Here is a 19,749-nt window from a genome sequence, read left to right as displayed (position 1 = left end):
CTGAAAATATTAGGTGTGTCCCGCGCGCTCATATGACCTATGCAGTTGCGAGCGCCGTAAAACACTTTACAAAAACAAAACAAAAAACCAATCCACATTTAACAGACCTCTCGCCCTGACAAAGCTTTAATACTACTATACTCTAACCTTTCTTTTAGACTTTCATCTATCACTTTTTCATTGACTAGCTCAAGTGTACACTTTCAGTTTCAGCATTTTGATGTTCACGAAGCAACAATGTTCATTTTGACATAGAAGTACAAAATACAAATTTTTTAATGATCCAAACAGTGTAAGGCACTTGTTCTGTGAAAACTCATCACATTTCTTTGAGCAATGTGAAGGGACTGTTGTAACAAACCTGTTACTTGCTTATTACATGTAGCGAAATGAAACATGTCTCAAGTACTAGCTAGTCTCGCAGAACACAACCTACTACACTACAACCACACTACCTCGTAGAATCGGGCAACAAATTCACATGATTTTTTTTTAAATTGCGATCCCCCATAGCAGTGATGTTGAAATTCACATTTACACCCATCTTGCATAAGTTACACACAAGCCACAAACGCTCTCCCAAACTCTAAGTAACTTTAGTTTCGGCTCAATGGTCTTTGAAGTCCTCTCGTTCTTTGAACTGGTGGTCAACTGTTCTGGACATAGCTTCCAAGTATTCCTCAAGCGTCACTGGGCTACCCTGGAAAAGAAAACCCAGAAATGCAATGATGGAAATTTCTCTGGGGCTATCAACTGGCTCGAACGAAAAAGTTTACTGAATTGAAATGGCACCAATGCCAGCAAAATGAGATTTGGCAAAATGTTCGACCCATCCCCTCCATTTATGTTGAAGTCAATAAAAGTATGTTCCTGAAAGTAAATTTTCAAAGTGGCTGTATAACAAAGTTATTTGTTCCATATATGAAAGACCTATGTTTTCTGAGAATTTTGGTACCATTCTTTTACCTCTCAGTCAATATTAAAGAAAATAGCTGTTTGGAAATTATAATCAAATTCCGCGAATTTCACTAATAATTGGCTGCAACCCCATGTTTGACAGATAATAAAACATCTACACACTAACAGAGTAATGTTTACAATAACATAGATATGGAGCCTTTTTTCCCCCAGATTGATATCATTGTTAATCAGTATTTTGTTGCCTTTTATACAGGCAGATTTGTCATTATTTCGACAAAAACACATAGCCCTGTCCCTGCCAGTGTCGTACTGCTCCCCACAACCAGCGGTTCAGCTCTGTACAGTTGAGTACAGAGTGCTCACCTTGTTCGAGTCATGTATACTTTTGGAGTTGTGCAGAACGATCGATGCAAAATAATCCCTAGCCTAAGACTTTATTCCAAAATGAACTGATCTTTCCATTTGTGCCATTTTTTATCTGCCATTTTGCATATTTTGAGTTAAAAAATCATCTTTGTAAACTTTATCGCTATTTTAAAAGGCCTGCAATTTAAAGTTAAACCCCAAAAGTCAAAAATACACCACCAGAATGATCATCTGTTCTTCTGTAGAAAACTAACTGATTTAAGGGGAAGTTTTCTTCCCAAGCTTCCCCACACATCTAATTGCCTTTACTCAAGACAACAATTAGAACAGACATGCAGCTATTACCAATTGGCATCATGCAGAAGAGTTAACGCTCAGATGCAACTGGATCGCTAACAACAACATATCAGTACATCTCGGGAGTGGGGGTAGGGAGATGATGCCTAGCGCGCGAGACACTCACGTCTGTGAGGCACCGTACTGCATTGACGACTACACTGTGTAGGCCCTACATGACCTACTAAAGCCTGGTGTGTCGATATAGGCTACTTGGCGGGTACACGGACTTAATGAAGAACTAATACGTTGACCGTTAGCATGGCTTTTTCCCCCATTTATGTTCATGGGCTTCACTAGGTACCCAGGAAGCATGTAGATAAAGCAGAGTGGGCAGAAATTGTTTAGTGAAGACACTGAAGGAAAAATTTCGTAATTGGAAAATATGTCGATATGTCAAAATGTTGATAAATCGGATGTCAATATAAGTGGATAATACTGTACAAACATTTTACACCTTTTGAAAGAGGAAAAGCTGATCTTATTGTGACTGAGCAAAGAATCAGAAGGATTGGCTAATGCACCACGTTTACGCTACATAATAAAAGAAACGAGCTTGGTGATGCAAACTAAAAGCATTTACGAGTACAAATGAAGCTCTGAGAAATTTAGAAAAATAAACAAAATTTTTTTATTCAATTTTTTTTAAAGACTGTAAATCCCCTGTCAACATCATACCCCCCCCCCCCCCCCCTAAAAAAACAAAACAAAGAAAAACTACATCAAACTTAGTACTCCCACAATCAGTATTACTCAATATACATACTCTTAAAAACAGTGCATGGGCCATAAAAGGAAGCTTCCTCAAAGTACGGCCGCTCAATCCTTGACTCTTACTGTAATAAGAAAATAAAAGGAAAGAAAGTTTAAAAAATATTTCAAGCAGTACAGTTCAATGCAGAGCATAGAATAAATTTTCATGCAAACATTGGAAAGCACAAGCAGTTGAGGAAGACTAAAAAATAAATTCGAATATGCACAAAAAAGTTGAGAAATAATACATAGGCAATTAAAAATACTGAAAAGTGAAAAGAACACTACTTTAGAATTTACAATATATGTGTCTGCATAATCTTAGTAGTTTGAATAACAATAAGTTGATGAATAAAGAAAGAATAAAATTTTAAAAATAGAGTGAATACATGTAAAAATTTTCGACAAACATGAACACTAAAATGCCATTCACATTACCAAATACATCACACATACTCATGGAAGGAAGCTAAATAACCAAAGACAGTTTCATTTTTTTTACTACATCTATAAACCTATACACAGTTTTTTTAAATGTGATAGGTATATTAGTTTTCTTAAGTTTTGAATTTTTGAAAATAAGAAATGTGTGTCATCGTGATGCCAGGCATTTGTCAGAATGGTGAAAGATTTAAAAGCTGCATTTTTTTCTGCTTGTTGGGAAGTTTTTACTCAATTTCTTTCTTCTTTTTCAGCTCAACACCTTTTAAGTTCATAAAAAAAAACAAATCTATGTTTGTGTTCACAGAAAAACATTGGTCAAAGGTTGAAGAAATGAAAATTTACAATATTTTTAAGGACACTCAAGCTTTGAGTGTCTAAACTTTGGTGGCCATTTTTCACTAATTTTACTTCTCTAGGTCTATTCAAGATTAATATTTTAAAAATCTAAAGCAAGACAACTGAACAAGCTTTAAGATTATACCAATACGTCTATATGCCCAAAAACAAATGAGCACCTGTGTCCTCCATATCATGATGAAAATATTGAAAGCTCTTCAAATCTTTCTGTACAGTGTATGCTACACAGTAATAGGTCTGTGATTGTTGCCATGACCTTAATGTCTTTTAACAGTTATGGGGCTCCTTCCTGAAAGTGAGCTTGGTATTATCATTACTAATCTCTTCCTCTTATGAAGAAGATAAAAAGTAAAAAGGATTTCTTTGCTGGGTATAAGCCAGGTACCCGCCTAACCATCTAAAAAGTGTCCAGGAACGGAGACCAAGCACTGGAGGACCACAAGACAAAAGAGAAACCTGGCAATGTTGTACAGCTTCAAGCTGTAGACAGTGGCACTGTTTTCAATAAAGCGGGTGACCTCCAGAGCTCGAATGTCAAGGAGTTGATGAGTAGGGCTGATCACACCACGCTGTCGAGACAGAGGAAGATGGATCAGAAAAATAACTATAAAAAAACAAACAGCAATTTTTTGTTGGCAAAGTAAAGAGAAGCTCATCACTACTATAACAGAAATATAAAATTGGAAAGAAAAAGGAAGAGAAAAAGGCCAAAACAAAAGAGAGATAACCAAGAGGTAAGATAAGATAAGATAAATCTTTATTGTTTAGATGTTGGCACACTGGTTTGGGGTTTTAACATACACACACACACAGAGACACACACACACACACACACACACACACATGCATGCATGCCCGAACCCTCACACATCCTCTTTCTCTCTTCTACACACATCTGTACTCTTACACATATTATATTAATAATATACTTTCACTCAAAAACAGACTAACAATCACACCCATAATATAAATGTAAAATTATCGTTAACGATAATAGTGTTAAGCTAGAGATACATAATCAGTACTCTGATAGCAACCAGATGATATTTTGATTATACAGTGAGTCTGCTTACTGTAATGGATATCGTGTTCTTGGAAAAGACACTTAACATAAATTTTCCTCACTTCACTCAGGTGGGAATGGGTATCCGTCCATCACTGTATGCTTACCAGGAAGTTGAGGTTGTTTCAGAATGCTCTCAGGTCTGCTGGGGTAATATTATAGATTGTGAAGCGTATAGAGCTTGTTGTTGATTGGGGATTTACGCTATACAAATGCTATCTATTATTATTATTATTAAAAGAAGATGGACCTGACCACATCTCAACATCCATCAAACGCCTGTTAATCGTAGTTTTACCTTAGTGAGTTCCTTCATACAGGACAAATAGATGGAGTAAATCGCTCTAGTGGAAGGAGGCCCGATGTACTGTTTGATATCTGCACGATCAACAAAGGCGAGATCTATTGCCCCAGTTATGTTGGATGTTGTCAGTATGAGGACATTGGGGTACCTGAAACAACAAAAAAACACAATAAAATTGAGAAAAATAACGAGACATTGGGACTTCCTGAGTCATTACAGCAGAGAGATTCAGAGAAGAAGAGTGCTTGTGGAAGTATTTAGTTCTTTTTTTTTTAAACCTCCCTGAATAAATAAAACTTACAACATTTCAAGGACATATCTGCATTACTGCACTTTTTAATCTGATCTTGAAAAATAGAAGATTTCAAGGAACTTTAACAATTGAGCTGTCAAACTTTCTAAAATAACAAAATGAACTGTGGGAGCTAAATTAGTTTCTAATTTGACAGATAAAAACATACAAAATTTAAAGAAGCTTTGCCAACCCCATATGTACATAGCAGGAGAAGCTGTGCTGGCCATCAGAAGGAACTTAGCAGGACAGCCAAGTATATAGCAGATACCTGTCCTCAAGTGTGATGAGATCAAGAAGAAACAAAATTACTGACCAAAACTGCTAACTGAACCATCAACATCAGTTTCAGTTTGATCCTGAAAAACATAATTGTGCAAGGATCCAAGACAAATAGTAGTAACAGATTGAAATATCAAAAGGAAATATTGACATTATTTGTCATTTTTAATTTGATAGAGAATAAAGCAAGATTTCAAAGAAATGTTACAATAAAGTTACTGGCTGAAATAACAGTATGGCTATTACTGTACTTTTTTATTTGATCCAGTTGCGTAAGAAGAGCATTCACGACTCTAATGGCGTCTGAAGGCTCGACGCCATTCATGGAGCTTTTCCTGGCTGCAGACAAACTTTCCACCTGAAAAATAGAAACACACCAGCACCATTAGATGGTAGATTACAAAATGACACTAAGCTAAGATATAAAAGTCCAACTGCACAGAATATAAAAAAACTACTGAAGCAGCAAGAGACCTAATAATATGAGAAAATCCAGAAAAGCCTTAACACAAAAGATTTACATTTGACATTACTGGCAAAACCCCTTCTCCAACACACAGGCACACAATGAGCCACAAAAATTTTGCCCAAAAAGTCAAGTGAAAATTTATTGTGTTGAGGCTTTTCAGCAACCTTTTCTGGGTTTCTTTTCACTGAACATGCGCACCCAAGACAAAACACAAGTACTGAATCTTTCCTATCTATTGTATGATTTTTTTTATTCACAGGTGATGTTTATTTTTCACTGCGGTCAACCTGCAGACTTATATTATCACATTTTTTTAAAGAGTTGAAATCAGTAATAGAATATGAGTGTACAGTGAACTTTCTTCTTTGTGTTCCTTTGCTAGATCTCACAGGCTATCAACTGCTGGTTCTTCAAACTGTAGTGCAACTGATATTTACAGATGACACTGCATTTCCTACTTCGTAGGGTCCCTTGCCTTCATCAGCCACACTGTGATTTTGAAGGTATTCTGTATTTTACTTTATACTGATTAAAGTATTCTTAGCTTTGATAGGAATGGATTGTGCATTTTACTCAGATGGAAACCGAAGCCTACCCTTATTGATTTTAGGATCACAAAGGGATCTTTTAGTATGCAACTTGCACACAAGATCTCCAAGATATTTAACCCTTATCTGAGAAGGCTAGACATTCGTTCTTCCCTACCCTAAAATCAGTGGTGTAACTGAAAGACAGTGGTAAAAAGGAGTCAGAGGTAGCAGTTGAACAGTCAGGGGCAGGGGAAAAGGGGGGAAGAGATGAAAGCAGATGACAGAACAGGACTAGAGTACAAAATTTTTTTGTCACCAGCAGGTCTCAATCCAGGGATCTTTTGACTGAGAGGCGAACACCACAGCTCTACACCATGAGAGTCACACAGTGAGTGTACAGTGAATGAAATGCTCTATTAAAAAGAAGTGGTTAAGACTCAGGATTTCCATACTCTAGGGTAGACAAACTCACTTCATCAATGAGGATGCAGACTAGAGCTTTCGGGTCATCCATCAGCTCTTGGATCCTCTGAAACATCTTCATGACCAGCTTACCACTCTGAAGACAAAGGAAGATAAGATAAGATAAGATAAGATAAATCTGTATTGTCCAGATCCATATACACATACATTAATACCAACGCACACACACACACACACACAAACATGCACACACAAGCAGGCTTACAGTCACATGCATAAATAAATTAACATTAATATGAGCAATATTAAGTTAAGCTAGATACATACTCAGTATTCTGATATTAACTCAACGTCATTCTGTTGCATGCTCTACGGTCATAAGAAAACTTTTAACAAGATGGTTAAGATGGAAGAATTTTGATGGATGATGGCAAAAATGACCTTCTGTATTTTTCTTCGTTACAGATCAGAAGCCTAGGTCTTTTACTTCTCACTGATATTTTTATTTGAGGGAACAAGGGATGTTTATTGTCCAAAAAGATGGAACGAATTTTTTAGTGTAAGCTGTAATGTACAATTCATCCAAGGAAAGGAATGTAGATGTTGAAATTTTGCATGCTTTCCGCATTAATCGATTTAATTTTTCTTTATCTTGTTGTCTTGGGTTCCCGGCCCAAACGGAAATTGATAATTACAAGTATACTGAAGCATCCTCACCTTACCAAATCGAACTTATACAGGAATATGATTACATTGTGAGATCTTCACAATGAGCTTATACCACTTTCAGTTTCGTTTCAGTAAGTGTTTTTAGGCACTTGTGATGTGGGGGTGAACTCTTTGTTTTAGCCATATAGAAAGGACAATTTTTTTTATTATTATTAATATGGCCCAGTGCTCTTTCTTTCTTTGTCACGTGCTAAAAATAAAAAGAGGGAGCAGCCTACCTCGGAGAACCACTTAGAGAAAAGACTGTGGCTGTTAATCTCTACCAACTGGCCATGACTGTAGTGGTCGGAGAAGCGGATACACAGCTTCTGGGCCAGGGCTTTGCACAGCGATGTCTTGCCTGTGCCAGGTGGTCCTGCCAGAGGTCAGTGGGAAAAGTTGTCTCGGAAATGAATCTAATTCTTTTGAAAAATAAATGGCAATAAATATCTTCCAAGACTGGGGTTCCCACCTTGTCTCAAGCATGTACACATTAAACAAAGAAATGCAGAATTGTAGAAAGGGATAAGCTCCGAAGTTGTTAGTGGGGAAAAAATAAATGGAACTACAGAATAATTGAAGAAAAATGTTGCAAACCTTTAAAGTTTGGGGAACAAACATTAAAAAAACACTTGGAGTGAGTATGAGACAATTTTCCACGCAAACACTTTTTCACTTTAGTTTGAGTGAAGACAAGCATATAGATACAAAAGGGGTCTTTAAATGTTGGAAATAATCAAGACAACCACAAAGAAGTAGCCTGGTATAGAAGACGATCCCACCAGTGAAGCCATACAACCATCCGAAAACATTTTTTTAGTTTTAGTAAGTGTTTTATGGCATTTGAAACACAATAAGGTCATATAAGTACCGAAGATTAGTTTTAGTAGATGTTTCATGGCACTCGCAACTGCATACGGTCATATGAGCACTAGAAGATTAGAAGTGTTACAAGAGAGTAACAAATACAAAAAAGAAGGAGGGGAGATAAGGACGATAGATGTTTGATAGGAAAGAAGAAGCAAACCCCACCCACCAGAGCACCCGCCAACCACCCACTCAAACATTTTTGCAGAAAAGTGAAATACTTTTTTTTAAAATATTATTGTAGAAACACAAAAACAATAATAAAATGACATTTATAAAGCGCTCAACCCTGAGTAAAGTACACAGGCTCTGAGAGCTTTACAATACAATACAATGTAGGCTACAACAGTAACATAACACGTGTTCTGACCTTACCAAATGAAAATCACCCAAAACATTAATCTTATTAATTTAAAAACAGAAATGACTTCAGCTGACATTTGAACGAATCAAAAGATTTTATCTCTCTTAAAGTACTTGGCAAAGCATTCCAGCTCTTGGGTCCTTGATATTCAAATGCCCTTTCACCCATTGTTCTAAGTATCATAGATGGTAAAAGAAATTTCTTTTTGTCAGCTGATGACTTTAAACTGCGAGTTGGAATGTACAGTCTCAACATATTCGATAAATATGATGGCGCATTATCATTCAAGCATTTGTGACATAGGGTGGCCAACTTGTACACAATTCTTTTCTCAGCAGGAAGCCAATGCAATGTCTGCAAAAGAGGCATAGCAGAGTCTCGGTTTTTTTTCCGTAAAACTAAACGTGCCGTTTAACAAACATTGGCATCCCTGACTCAGATTTTCAAAAGAAAAGGCCCAATCTTGAGTCTTTCAAGCTGTACAAATCCTCACCGTGCAAAAGGACAACTCTGTTCCATGAGATGATGTTGCTGTCTACATTCTTGTCTGAGAAGAGTAACGTTGTACTGGCATAGTTTAATAACTGAAAAAATAATAGAGGATGTTGAGAAAGAAGGCGAGAAAAAAGGTCAGACGATACTGGATGAAAACGTACTGAAAAAAGCTAAAACATGCCTCAGAATACACATGCACCAAAACATTAGCATCATTCTTTTTTCTCTTTGTTTAAGAAAACTTCTATTGGCATTCAAATCAATTTTGTACAGGCGAAAGGACACACAGAAATAAAGGCAGGACAGAGAAAAGTTAGATCTACCTGTGATGCTTTTACAACCACCACAAAATAAGTCACTAGATAAAACAGTAAACTCGCCTCTGCTGGTGGGGGGACCCTATGGGGGAGTAAAGAATACACCTGCCGTGATACTGCATGTCGTAAAAGATGACTAAAGGTGCATAGGTCTCGTCTCCCGAAAAATACCAGTTTGCGGAGGGCCAACTACCCGACCCAGTAAAAACAGAGTTACAGAAATATGGACAAACAGTTATTTATTTTTCGATCTTGGGAGACGGAGGAGCTTCTGCATCAGCAAGAACAATGAAGGACAGTGGACGAAGACAAGTCTCTCCGGATTGCGTCGTGGAATACTCACACCATGTATGCAGCAGGAAAGAGTTCTCAAGTATCACAAGAGATAAAGACATACACTGATACAGGCTGCACATACTAGGAGTCAGCGAAACACACTGGATACAGCCTGGACAGAAACAGCTAAGCTCGGGGGAACAAATATTGTTATCACAGAAATTGAGGTACAAAAAAGTGGGAAGAACGGAATAAAATCAAGAGGCTAGCCAGGGATAGAGAAAGGTGGAAAGCGTTTATTCGTGGCCTATACCCTCGTGCTGCGTGAGAAAGGCAATGATGATGATGATAATAGTAAACTAACCCGAGTCTTGATTGGTTCATCATACACCAAACTTTCCCACATGCCCTGGAAGTCGGAGGAAGGCAACAGCCAATGATTAGCTGCTATTAAATTTTCCTCATCCAGTTCCTCCGCACCAGCACCATCTGTATGAACTTGGTAAATGTGAATTTGAAGCTCACAAGAGGTCAGATCAATCACCTAAGCAGAAGACAAAATAAAGGAGTGAATTCTTGATAAAATTTTTGGGTTTTTAAAGTTTTAGTAGAGGTTTTACGGTGCTAGCAACTGCATAAGGTGATATGACCGCCAGAAGATTAGAGGTGTTACAAGAGAGTAACAAACATAAAAAAGAAGGAGAGATAAGGATGATAGACGTTTCATAGGAAAGAAGAAGCAAACTACATCAGAGCACCCGCCAACCACCCACAAGTTTTAGTTAAGTTCGCAACATTATTACGGCCTTTTCCTGATTACAAATATAAAAGGACAATCACCAAAATGCCAGTGTGGAGAGGCGGACCAAACTGTTGAACACATCCTTCAGCACTGCAAGACACACAGGGCCCTGAGACAGGAAACGTGGCCAACCCCACTGACGCTAAAGAGAAGCTATACGGGCAGACAGATGAACTGAGCAGGACGGCCCAATTTATGACAGATACTAAACTTCAAGTGTGATGCGATCGAAAAGAAGAAGATTGTAGAAGATTTGTACAGAAATGCTACTAGATAAGAGTGCAGTGAGAGAGGGAGAAAGAGAGAGAGAGAGAGAGAGAGAGAGAGAGAGAGACAGACAGACAGACAGAGAGAGAGAGACAGACAGACAGACAGACAGACAGAGAGAGAGAGAGAGAGAGAGAGAGAGAGAGAGAGAGAGAGAGAGAGAGAAAGAGAGACAGACAGACAGACAAAGAGAGACAGACAGAGATAGAGAAAAAGAGAGAGAGGGGGGGGGAGGGAGAGAGAGAGAGACAGACAGACATACAGACAGAGACAGAAAGAAACAGAGACAGATAAAAATGGAAAAAAGGCAAGAAGCTTAAACTGATTGATATACATAAAAAGAAAGATTAGGCCTCCTCTTTGCCCAGTCAAATTGGACATAAAGTATAAAAGCATTTTTCCAATGTGGCTTCATGTGCAGAGTGGAAGGCAATTCTCCATCAGCAGGAACAAATATAGCTAAAACAGTGACGCATGGTCACGATAAAGTTGATGATAAAAATAATTATTATTATCATAATCATTGATTATCATTATAATTATTATTATCATTATCATAAGCAGTCTGCTGCCAGCCCACTATGTGACTAATATCCCTCAGAGACAGTGGAACATCATGTTCTTCTGTAGAAAACTAACTGATTTAAGGGGAAGTTTTCTTCCCAAGCTACCCCACACATCTAACTGCCTCTACTCCTCAAGGCAACAATTAGAACAGACATGCAGCTATTACAGAATGGCATCATGCAGAAGAGTTAAATGCTCAGATGCTACTGGATCGCTAACAACAACAACATCATTATCATAACTGCACTTATGTGTAATAGCATGCGCTGTGGGCTTTACAACTATTATTACCCCACCAATCCTCTAGAAAACTCAGAAACATTATTGGCTTCTCAGGAGGTATACCGCACAAGCAAACCGTAAGCGTTTAAAGGTTAACAAACCCACAAGATCTTTCCCCGTTTATAGCCAGGTAACCATTCCAACTTAGGTAAAGCAAAGAAAATTAAGTATATTAACAGTGTCTTTCCTCAGGACACAATATCAGACCACCTATGGGTCTGAACTGATGACCTTTTGGTCACAAGCTCGACAAGCTAACCTATAGACCACAGATACAACTGTTAATGACTGATAGCAGCAGTATACTGACAAGAGATAAAAGGGTATTGGAAGACACACACATGAATATCTGCCACATCTTTCTTTCTTCAACTTAAGAAAACTTTTAATTTGCATGAAGGTCAAAAAGGAAATAGATGCACATACACATGATATGGTTTACTCTGAAATAGTGTGCATCTCATCTATTGGACACAATAATACATGTATTGCAAATAAAAGATCTCTCTCTGTCATTAGTCGGGAGTCTGAGACAATGCACAAAACGAGTCACATCATATCTGTATTGTAAAATATAAATTTTATATGTATCTAGTCCACACTTGCCATTACATCAAAACAATACAGGTACATAACTAACCTTCTTTTCCACTCCTGGAAGCTCAGAATCTCGCAATGAGACCGATATCACATTTTGTTTCAAGAATTCATCAGGAAATTCTTCAATGGTGAAGTCACCAAAAGCCGTTTTCTTGGCTATTAGCAAAGCTTTGATTTTGTCTTTTAAGATGCAAGCTCGCACGGTGCTGAAAAAAAAAATCCCAGTCATCTGTTAGTGCAGTTTTCATTTATTACTAATACCAGCATCATCTTGTCACTTAATTTTCTCAATATTAAAAGACATTTCTGAAATCTATGGCCTTCTTAAGCTTCTGGACTCGTAGTTTAGAGGTAGCCGGTTCAGTTCCTTACTTCTGAACACCATTCCAGCATTCTCTAGCAACACATGTACCAGACGCTCCATACCAGCAGTGCAAAAACGAGGTGGGCTCACTCTAGCCATGGGGTAACCCGGGAACATGCTAACCTATAGCACTGATTTTTGGGTCAGCCCCCATGTATATAATGTGGTGGAGAAATTGGGCCATTCACTGAAGAAGAAAATGTTTAGATATCTCCAGTGACTGGCAAGTTTTTATTGAAGAAAAAGGATCGGTCGGTAACAGTGTTTTCAGCAGAATCAGAATGAAGATTATACACAGACGTAGACTGCCGCAGATTTATGCATCCGAAGTAGGCGTATACTTATAAATTACACAGCAGAAGAACAACAATAAACTTACAAGCACATTAGATCAACATGAATGCAATGTTCTAAGGCATATTTTTATGGTATGTAAGGGGGGGGGGGGGTAAGGACATGTCCTCTAGGCTCATTGTGCATTGAGTTGATAATTATAATCAAACATTCAAAACCTTTTTTTTCCCTCATTTTTTAATTTTTTTCCCTTTGTAAATATAGATTTGTATACTGTAACTGTTCTAACAGAATGGAGGACAGGTGAATATATATATATATATATATATATATATATCAAAAAGCCATGTTTTTTTGTGGCTTTTTAATTGAAATGTGCATAATTAATTAGTTGTTTGCAATCTAGTTATCTGGGTACTGAGATTACAACTTTAATTTTTTCATATTTGGATCTTTAATGAGTGCAATTTGCACACAGGACCTCTGAGATATTTCGCTCTTATCCGAGAAGGCTAGGTGTAGATTTTACCTACCCTAAGATCAGAGGAGTGGCTGAAAAACAACAGTAAAACAGAGCCAAAGAGTACCAGTAGAAAAGTTGAGCGGCAGAAAGAGTCAAGGGCCCAGAGGAGGGGGCAGAAAGTGGCGATAGTAGAGAGCAGGAAATGAGGTGAAAGGAGAAAGTTTTAGAGAAGAAAATTTTCCGTCCCTGTCAGGTTTCGAACTCAGGACCTAGTGAATGAGAAGCGGACATCGTAACCTCTAGACCATGAGCGCCAAATCTAATATAAAATGTCTTAAGCTATAAAAGGTTTAATAATTTACAACTTGTTTTTGGTTAATGTAAAAATGTTTCCTGTAAAATCTTTTTCCCATCACATTTGTTTGTCTGTCTGTTCAGATACAGTGACACGATAATGGTCATTTAAAGCAGGGACTAATAAGAGACAGATAAATACAACAGAGGAAAGAAATGAAAAGACCTACCACTGGCACCATCAAACTAACTGCTTTTATTATAACTCAAAATTAAAAGAAATGTTTTGTTACCTGTACGGACTCTGCAAAACTTCTACATGATAACATGAGCAGTCTATAGTCGTTCCATTCATTCCAGTGTGCCCATCTGGAGGCACAGGTAAGGCATTCTGTAATGCAAGAATTTGGCAGCTATCCATTGCCTTTGCTTGACCTGTAGAATAAAGGGCCAATTTTACCCCTTAATTAGATGTTTTGCAGAGTTATGTTTGAAATTTTCTTGAAAATGATTTACATTAGCGACAATTATAGTTGCTATATATAATATAATGTGTTATCTGTGCTGCAGCAAAAAATACCCTAGTATGATACCCCAAAGCAGTCTGTGTGCCGGACGGAGTCAACGTAAAAATTTACCAAATGTATATATATAAAATTAAGTATAATTTTTTTAGGTATTCCTTTACTTACTTTACTCTCCTGTCCCACACTTAGCTACTAGTTGTCCATTTTCTACTTGAATTGTGAACACGAATTCAACTTCATTTCTGTCACAGATGAATAGATTTTGAAATATTTCATGAGGGTAATTTCATAATGAGCGACCACTTCATTATGAAACAGAGTAGAGGGTTCGAGGTAACGGTGTGGGAAGGGGTTGGGTCAGGCATCTCTTCTTTATTATTGTTATAGTAGGGTGTCCATTGGGGGATTGGGTCGGGTCGAGGCCTTAAATTGCTAGCCAGATTGAGGGCCCAAAGTGGCTACCATGGCACAAGCCAATCGTGCCCAACCCGTCACCTCAAAAGCAAACGCGTTTGTAAAAAATAGTTTGTTTTCAGATGACGAGTCGGGCAATCGACCCAACCCCATCCGCAATGGGCACCCAGTATTACAGTTTGTTGGGGTGGTCGCTCGTTATGGAAGTCCTTCCTATTTTGTTTTAGTAAAATTTATTGGCACTAGCAACACAACAAGGTCATAGCCTAAGATTAGAGGCGTTACAAGACAGTAACCAACACAAAAGAGCACGGTCTACAAAAAGGCCGCGGCTATTCGGACGAGTCCGAACAGCCGCAGGAGGCTATTCGGACTCTTGAGTCTGAATTCGAGTCCGAATAGCCTTCTGTGGCTATTCGGACTCAAACTCCAATGCGCGTGCGGAATCACTAGGTCTACCGGGTGTGAAGCAGACAAACAATTTGGGGTACAAGAAAACAGAGCCAAAAATGTAATCCTGTTGATATAGACTTCAAAGAAGGTTCATATGAGGTGCTGAAAGACTGAGCCAAATTTAGATATCGGCTTTATCATTTTCTACATCTTTGGTGGTAATGGTAGACATCGATGACACAGCTATGCATACAAGTTTATTTGGTCGTTCACAGGGCTGTTCTGTCGCTTTCCTTTTTAATGTCATCCGGGCTTCCGGCATTTCCTTTTCATGTTTTGATGGAGATTCGTGATTGTGTTGGCTTCTTTTATGCACGTCAGTGTGGTTGACATCGGTGATGATAGTCGCACTGCAACTCCTGTTTGTGCACCTCCACCTTACGAAATGCTTGTTGAGTGATGCAAGTTTAAAACAAAACCCATTGTCGATAAGACCTTTTCGTCCCCGCTCTGCGGTAAAAGTCTCCATGTCAAAAGATGTCAAATGAATGTGAAAATAAGTTGCAAGATCCAGTTGTCAGATTACACATCAATTTGTGTAAGACACAAATCTACTCAGCCAACTGTGTTGTTTGTGTGTTCTTGATATGGGCATGAACTGTAAACATGTTTTTTTCTTCACGAAAACCGCATCTGCAGTGAACACACATTATAAAACAGTCGGCAACATGGAGCGTCTTTTTTTGAGAAAAACGTCCTCCCAATTCAAAACAAAGTAAGACTACGCGTATGTGTAAGACTGACTTTCAAATTCTACGAGTACTTATGCAGCTCAGTGTAATGTTTGTTTTGTATTAAAATAAAGGCAATTTAGAGGATCCAGGATCGATCCTTTGAATTAAAACGTTATAATCGATACCTGCAATTCAATTTGCCACAGTTTTCCAACAGGGGTTGGCGGCTTATTACGTAATGTTAACGAAACTGAGACATTTTTGGCTCAGTCTTCCGTACCCCGCAATCCGACCTTGGCCTTCCTCAGTTTCTACAGTCTGGCCAAGGAACTTACAACAAATGGGCGCCGACCGTGGTGACCCAGTGCAAACCGTGGTCTTTTCTTTACAAAGGAAAATTTAATAGTAGGGCTGGGCAGAGGGCAATGTTATGGGAGGGAATATAGATCTATGCACAAAAAAAAAGGGGGGTGAAGGTGGTGGGGCGGGCCTGGGGAAGTAAGATGGAGAGAGAAAAAGTAAGAGAGAGAGAGAGAGAGAGAGAGAGAGAGAGAGAGAGAGAGAGAGAGAGAGGGCGGCTGTCTTATAAAGACTGATTATAAATATCATATTTTGATCTCTTTGTAGTCGTGAAACGCAGTGTAATAGCCTATCAGTAGTTTAAAGTCCGAATAGCAACGGGAGACTATTCGGACTCTTTTGAGTATAGACCTCGCTTACGGTACAACAGGTGATTGCGCACGCGCACTGGAATTTGAGTCCGAATAGCCTCCAGCAGCTGTTCGGACTCGAGTCCGAATAGCCACTTCAGTACAAAAAAGGGTACTACTTAAGAATATGGGTCCTGTTTGGGGATACTAGTTTTGACCACACCCACGATTACTTCTGGTTCTAAACGATTACTTTTTGATGTGCGTTCCGATACGGAGAGATAGAAGCCTACCAACCCTAAGAGCAAATCATCAAAATGTTTGTATTTGTTAGGTCGCAGGGGGCAAGCCTTGTTGAAAACAAGTGAAGTTTTAGTTTTCAGGGGGAAAAATTTTTTTATCAAAGAGACTATTTCTCCGAACGCTCGAGAAAATAAACCAGATCTCTATTTTTCCGAACAGTTTCCGTTCTCGAGATTTTTTGGTTATTTGCACGATTTAGGCGTCATCTTTCATTCTGCGAGGACTGGGAAGAAGCATTTTTTGCATCGAATTCAATTTCTAGAGCTACATCTAGAGATTTTTTAAAGTCTGAATATTCAGATACTTCAGTTGTGGTTGGGGCAACGTTCCCAGACTATTATACTTCATTTGAAAATGCTTTCAAAAGGTACTGCGAAAAGTCACCCCAAAAGCAAACACTAAAATCCTTCATGTAAACAAAAATAAAATCCCTCCACACCCCCTCCCCCTACACCTCGTTCACACCTTATAGGAATATAGGCCTCGGCTACATACACACACACTCACTCACACACACATGTGCCCACGCAGGCCACTCAATTCGCAAATTACCAACAAATCTCGAGAACGGAAACCATTCAGAGAAAGAGAGCCGGCCAAATTTTATACTCTTATTTATTGTAAATTGTTTGACCCCCAAAGTCAAAGTCAAGAGTGAAAGTGAAAATTTAACTTTTTTTCAAACGGAGAGTCTATTTACACAGTAACCTGGCACCTAGCCTCAGTGTCTACATACATGGTAACCGGCAACCGGGCACGTAGTCTCAGTGTCATGTACACAGTAACCGGGTAGCCTCAATATCTACATACACAGTAACCAGGCAAGTAGTCTCAGAGTAACAGGGCAGTTCAGAACTCCAAGTTCAGTTTTTATATCCGGTGTTGCCTTCATCCCCACCCCTCCCCCAACTGTACTTTTTTTTTAAATCAATTTAATCCCCCCATTCCGCAGCCCTATACTTCGTAGCGTACAGACTTTGAATGAACTTTGGTGACCCTAACCGGCACAAACGCAGGTTCACTGACTGGTCACAATGGCGAGCCGGACAAGACGCTTGTAACCATCACTTTCTTTTTTTGGTATTTTTAAAGAAGCACTCCCGTTTCGCGTCACATCCACTACCGGAAGTCAGCTCCTTCACCACTTTAGTGCCGTCGGATACAGTGGCACTCGGATTTAACGAGCTCGGATTCAACTAGAACTCGGATTCAACGAGATGAGATAGATTCCCCATTTTTTTTCTTCTTTAAAATCAATAAAAATAACCCGGATTCAACGAGCACTTAAATCAGCGAGCTCGGATTCAACGAGGTCGCTTCCAGGGTGAGCTGCCCCCGCAGACGTGGCTTCGCTCATTTTTCTCCCAGAACGAACTTATCTATTCTCAGAAACCATCCATTGCACCTGCATCGTGAACCATATTATTCACTTAGACGAATGCATGCGACCAATCAGCGGCCCTTTTCATACCAACACATGCGTTGTTGGCTCGCGCACATGTCTACTCTGGCGTGTGTCGGGGTCGGATGGGCGGCCTGCACACATGTGACTGTGTGCATGTGTCGGGGAGGGGGGGGGGGGGGGGGGGGGGGCACTAGTGATCCGGGCGTTGAACGTCGCAGATACAAACGCGTCAGTCTTTTTTTTCCCTCGGCAACTGATCATTATTACAATAATAAACTAGTCTTGGCGTAGATCTTCGTAATGAACTGTGCGCTTGTCTATGAAATAAAAAGTTGCCGTTATGCTAGGATCTACACAGCTACACAGCTTTGTGGTAAACAATCGAGATGACACAGGAATGCTTTTTAACAAATCGGTCTTTTTTTTTTTACACAGCTCATATTATGCGGGCATTTCAGGCAGTATTTGTGACTTCTCTTTATTATACATAACTTGCTCAGTGCCTGTAATTATCTACGCAAACCCCATGTTTGCTATAACGAACACTCGGATTCATCGAGATTTTAGGTCAGGCCCGGTGACCTCGTTGAATCCGAGTTACACTGTATACGAATTAAGGCCGCATAATAAGGTCGTGTCAGGTTTTTTTAATGGCTTAGTTTAGTTAGTTTTAGGATTTTTTTGGATAATGCATACTTTTATAGTCGGGGGGTTTCAGGGGGTCTCCCCCTGATGTGCGAGTACGTTATAGCTGTGTAGAGTGTAGTAGGGCGGGTAGGGGGGTTCAGTGAAATAAAGTGCTGTAACATCTAGTTGTATCTAGGCTAGGCTAAACTAACCATTTGCGACACTTTTAATGCCAAAAATCCGGTTCAGGGTCCTAAAAGTAAAAAGCTACAAAATTTAGAATACCCTGCTTAAAGTTTACTTTATGAGAAGGGAAGGTTTCTATAATTTACCCTTTTTTCAGCAAGTGAAGGCACAGGACAAATAGATCTAAATCTAGATCTAGATCTAGATCTATATATCTAGATCTTATCTAGATTATAGATCTAGATTAGATCTCTAGATCTAGATTCTAGATCTAGATATCTATAGATTAATTTTCATTCCGGTTACCGCGTACATAGATACTGAGACTAGATCTAGATTTAGATTAGATCTAGAATCTAGATCTATATCTCTAGATCTAGATATAAATCTAGATCTAGAATAATCTAGATATCTAGGTGCCCGGTTACCGTTGTTGTAGCCTGTAGGCCTACGTAGATTACTACCGTAAGATACTCTCTTGAAAGACTAGGAGCTTGGTTAGCCATTCTATAGATCTAGACAATCTAGTAGTCTCTATACGATCATCTAGATCTAGAATTTAGGCTAGATAATAATTTAATAGATCAATATTAATATGCCACTCTTGCCGGACCACACATTCTCAAGACCAAGAAGTCTCACGCTACAAACTCAAACGTCCAAGTCGGACCAAGTCCAAGGTGGAAACAGAATAGGTTGAATAAGAACAGAGAATAAGAACAGAGAGAGGGGGGCACATGGTAGAAATACCTTTCAGTTTTCTCCAGATTTTCCTTAATAAATATTTTTTATCTAGATTCTAGATTCCTACAATAACTTCTTGGCCTATAAGATCTGGATATCTTCTAATCTAGATCTAGATCTAGAAATCTAGGCCAAATGAGACTGCTTCTCTGCTTTGAACTTCCCGCAACTGTTTCTCACCAAAACAAACATCGCCAGATGCACATGCGCACGACTGTCTTCTTCACAAGTTTCCTCTTCCGGGGGAAAAATTGATTCGGTCACAA

At 38.9% G+C, this 19,749-nt stretch overlaps 1 protein-coding gene across 1 annotated transcript; it reads right to left on the bottom strand.

The window, feature by feature from the left end:
• Positions 1-485: 485 nt before the first annotated feature.
• LOC101858760 (pachytene checkpoint protein 2 homolog) lies at positions 486-19,611 on the bottom strand. Its single transcript, XM_005090278.3, has 12 exons — positions 19,490-19,611; positions 13,794-13,935; positions 12,126-12,291; positions 9,932-10,111; positions 8,973-9,063; positions 7,488-7,624; positions 6,590-6,676; positions 5,370-5,476; positions 4,539-4,692; positions 3,634-3,746; positions 2,390-2,459; positions 486-700 (listed from the first exon to the last, which is right to left on the bottom strand). The coding sequence occupies exons 2-12, from the start codon at positions 13,919-13,921 to the stop codon at positions 608-610; spliced, it is 1,326 nt and encodes a 441-aa protein (XP_005090335.1). The 5' UTR covers positions 13,922-13,935; positions 19,490-19,611; the 3' UTR covers positions 486-607.
• Between the last annotated feature and the right edge of the window lie 138 nt (positions 19,612-19,749).

Source organism: Aplysia californica, unplaced genomic scaffold (genome assembly GCF_000002075.1).
Source record: "Aplysia californica isolate F4 #8 unplaced genomic scaffold, AplCal3.0 scaffold00015, whole genome shotgun sequence".
Lineage (NCBI taxonomy): Eukaryota > Metazoa > Mollusca > Gastropoda > Aplysiida > Aplysiidae > Aplysia > Aplysia californica.
Note: the sequence above shows the minus strand (reverse complement) of the source record. Positions and strands in the feature narration are given on the sequence as shown.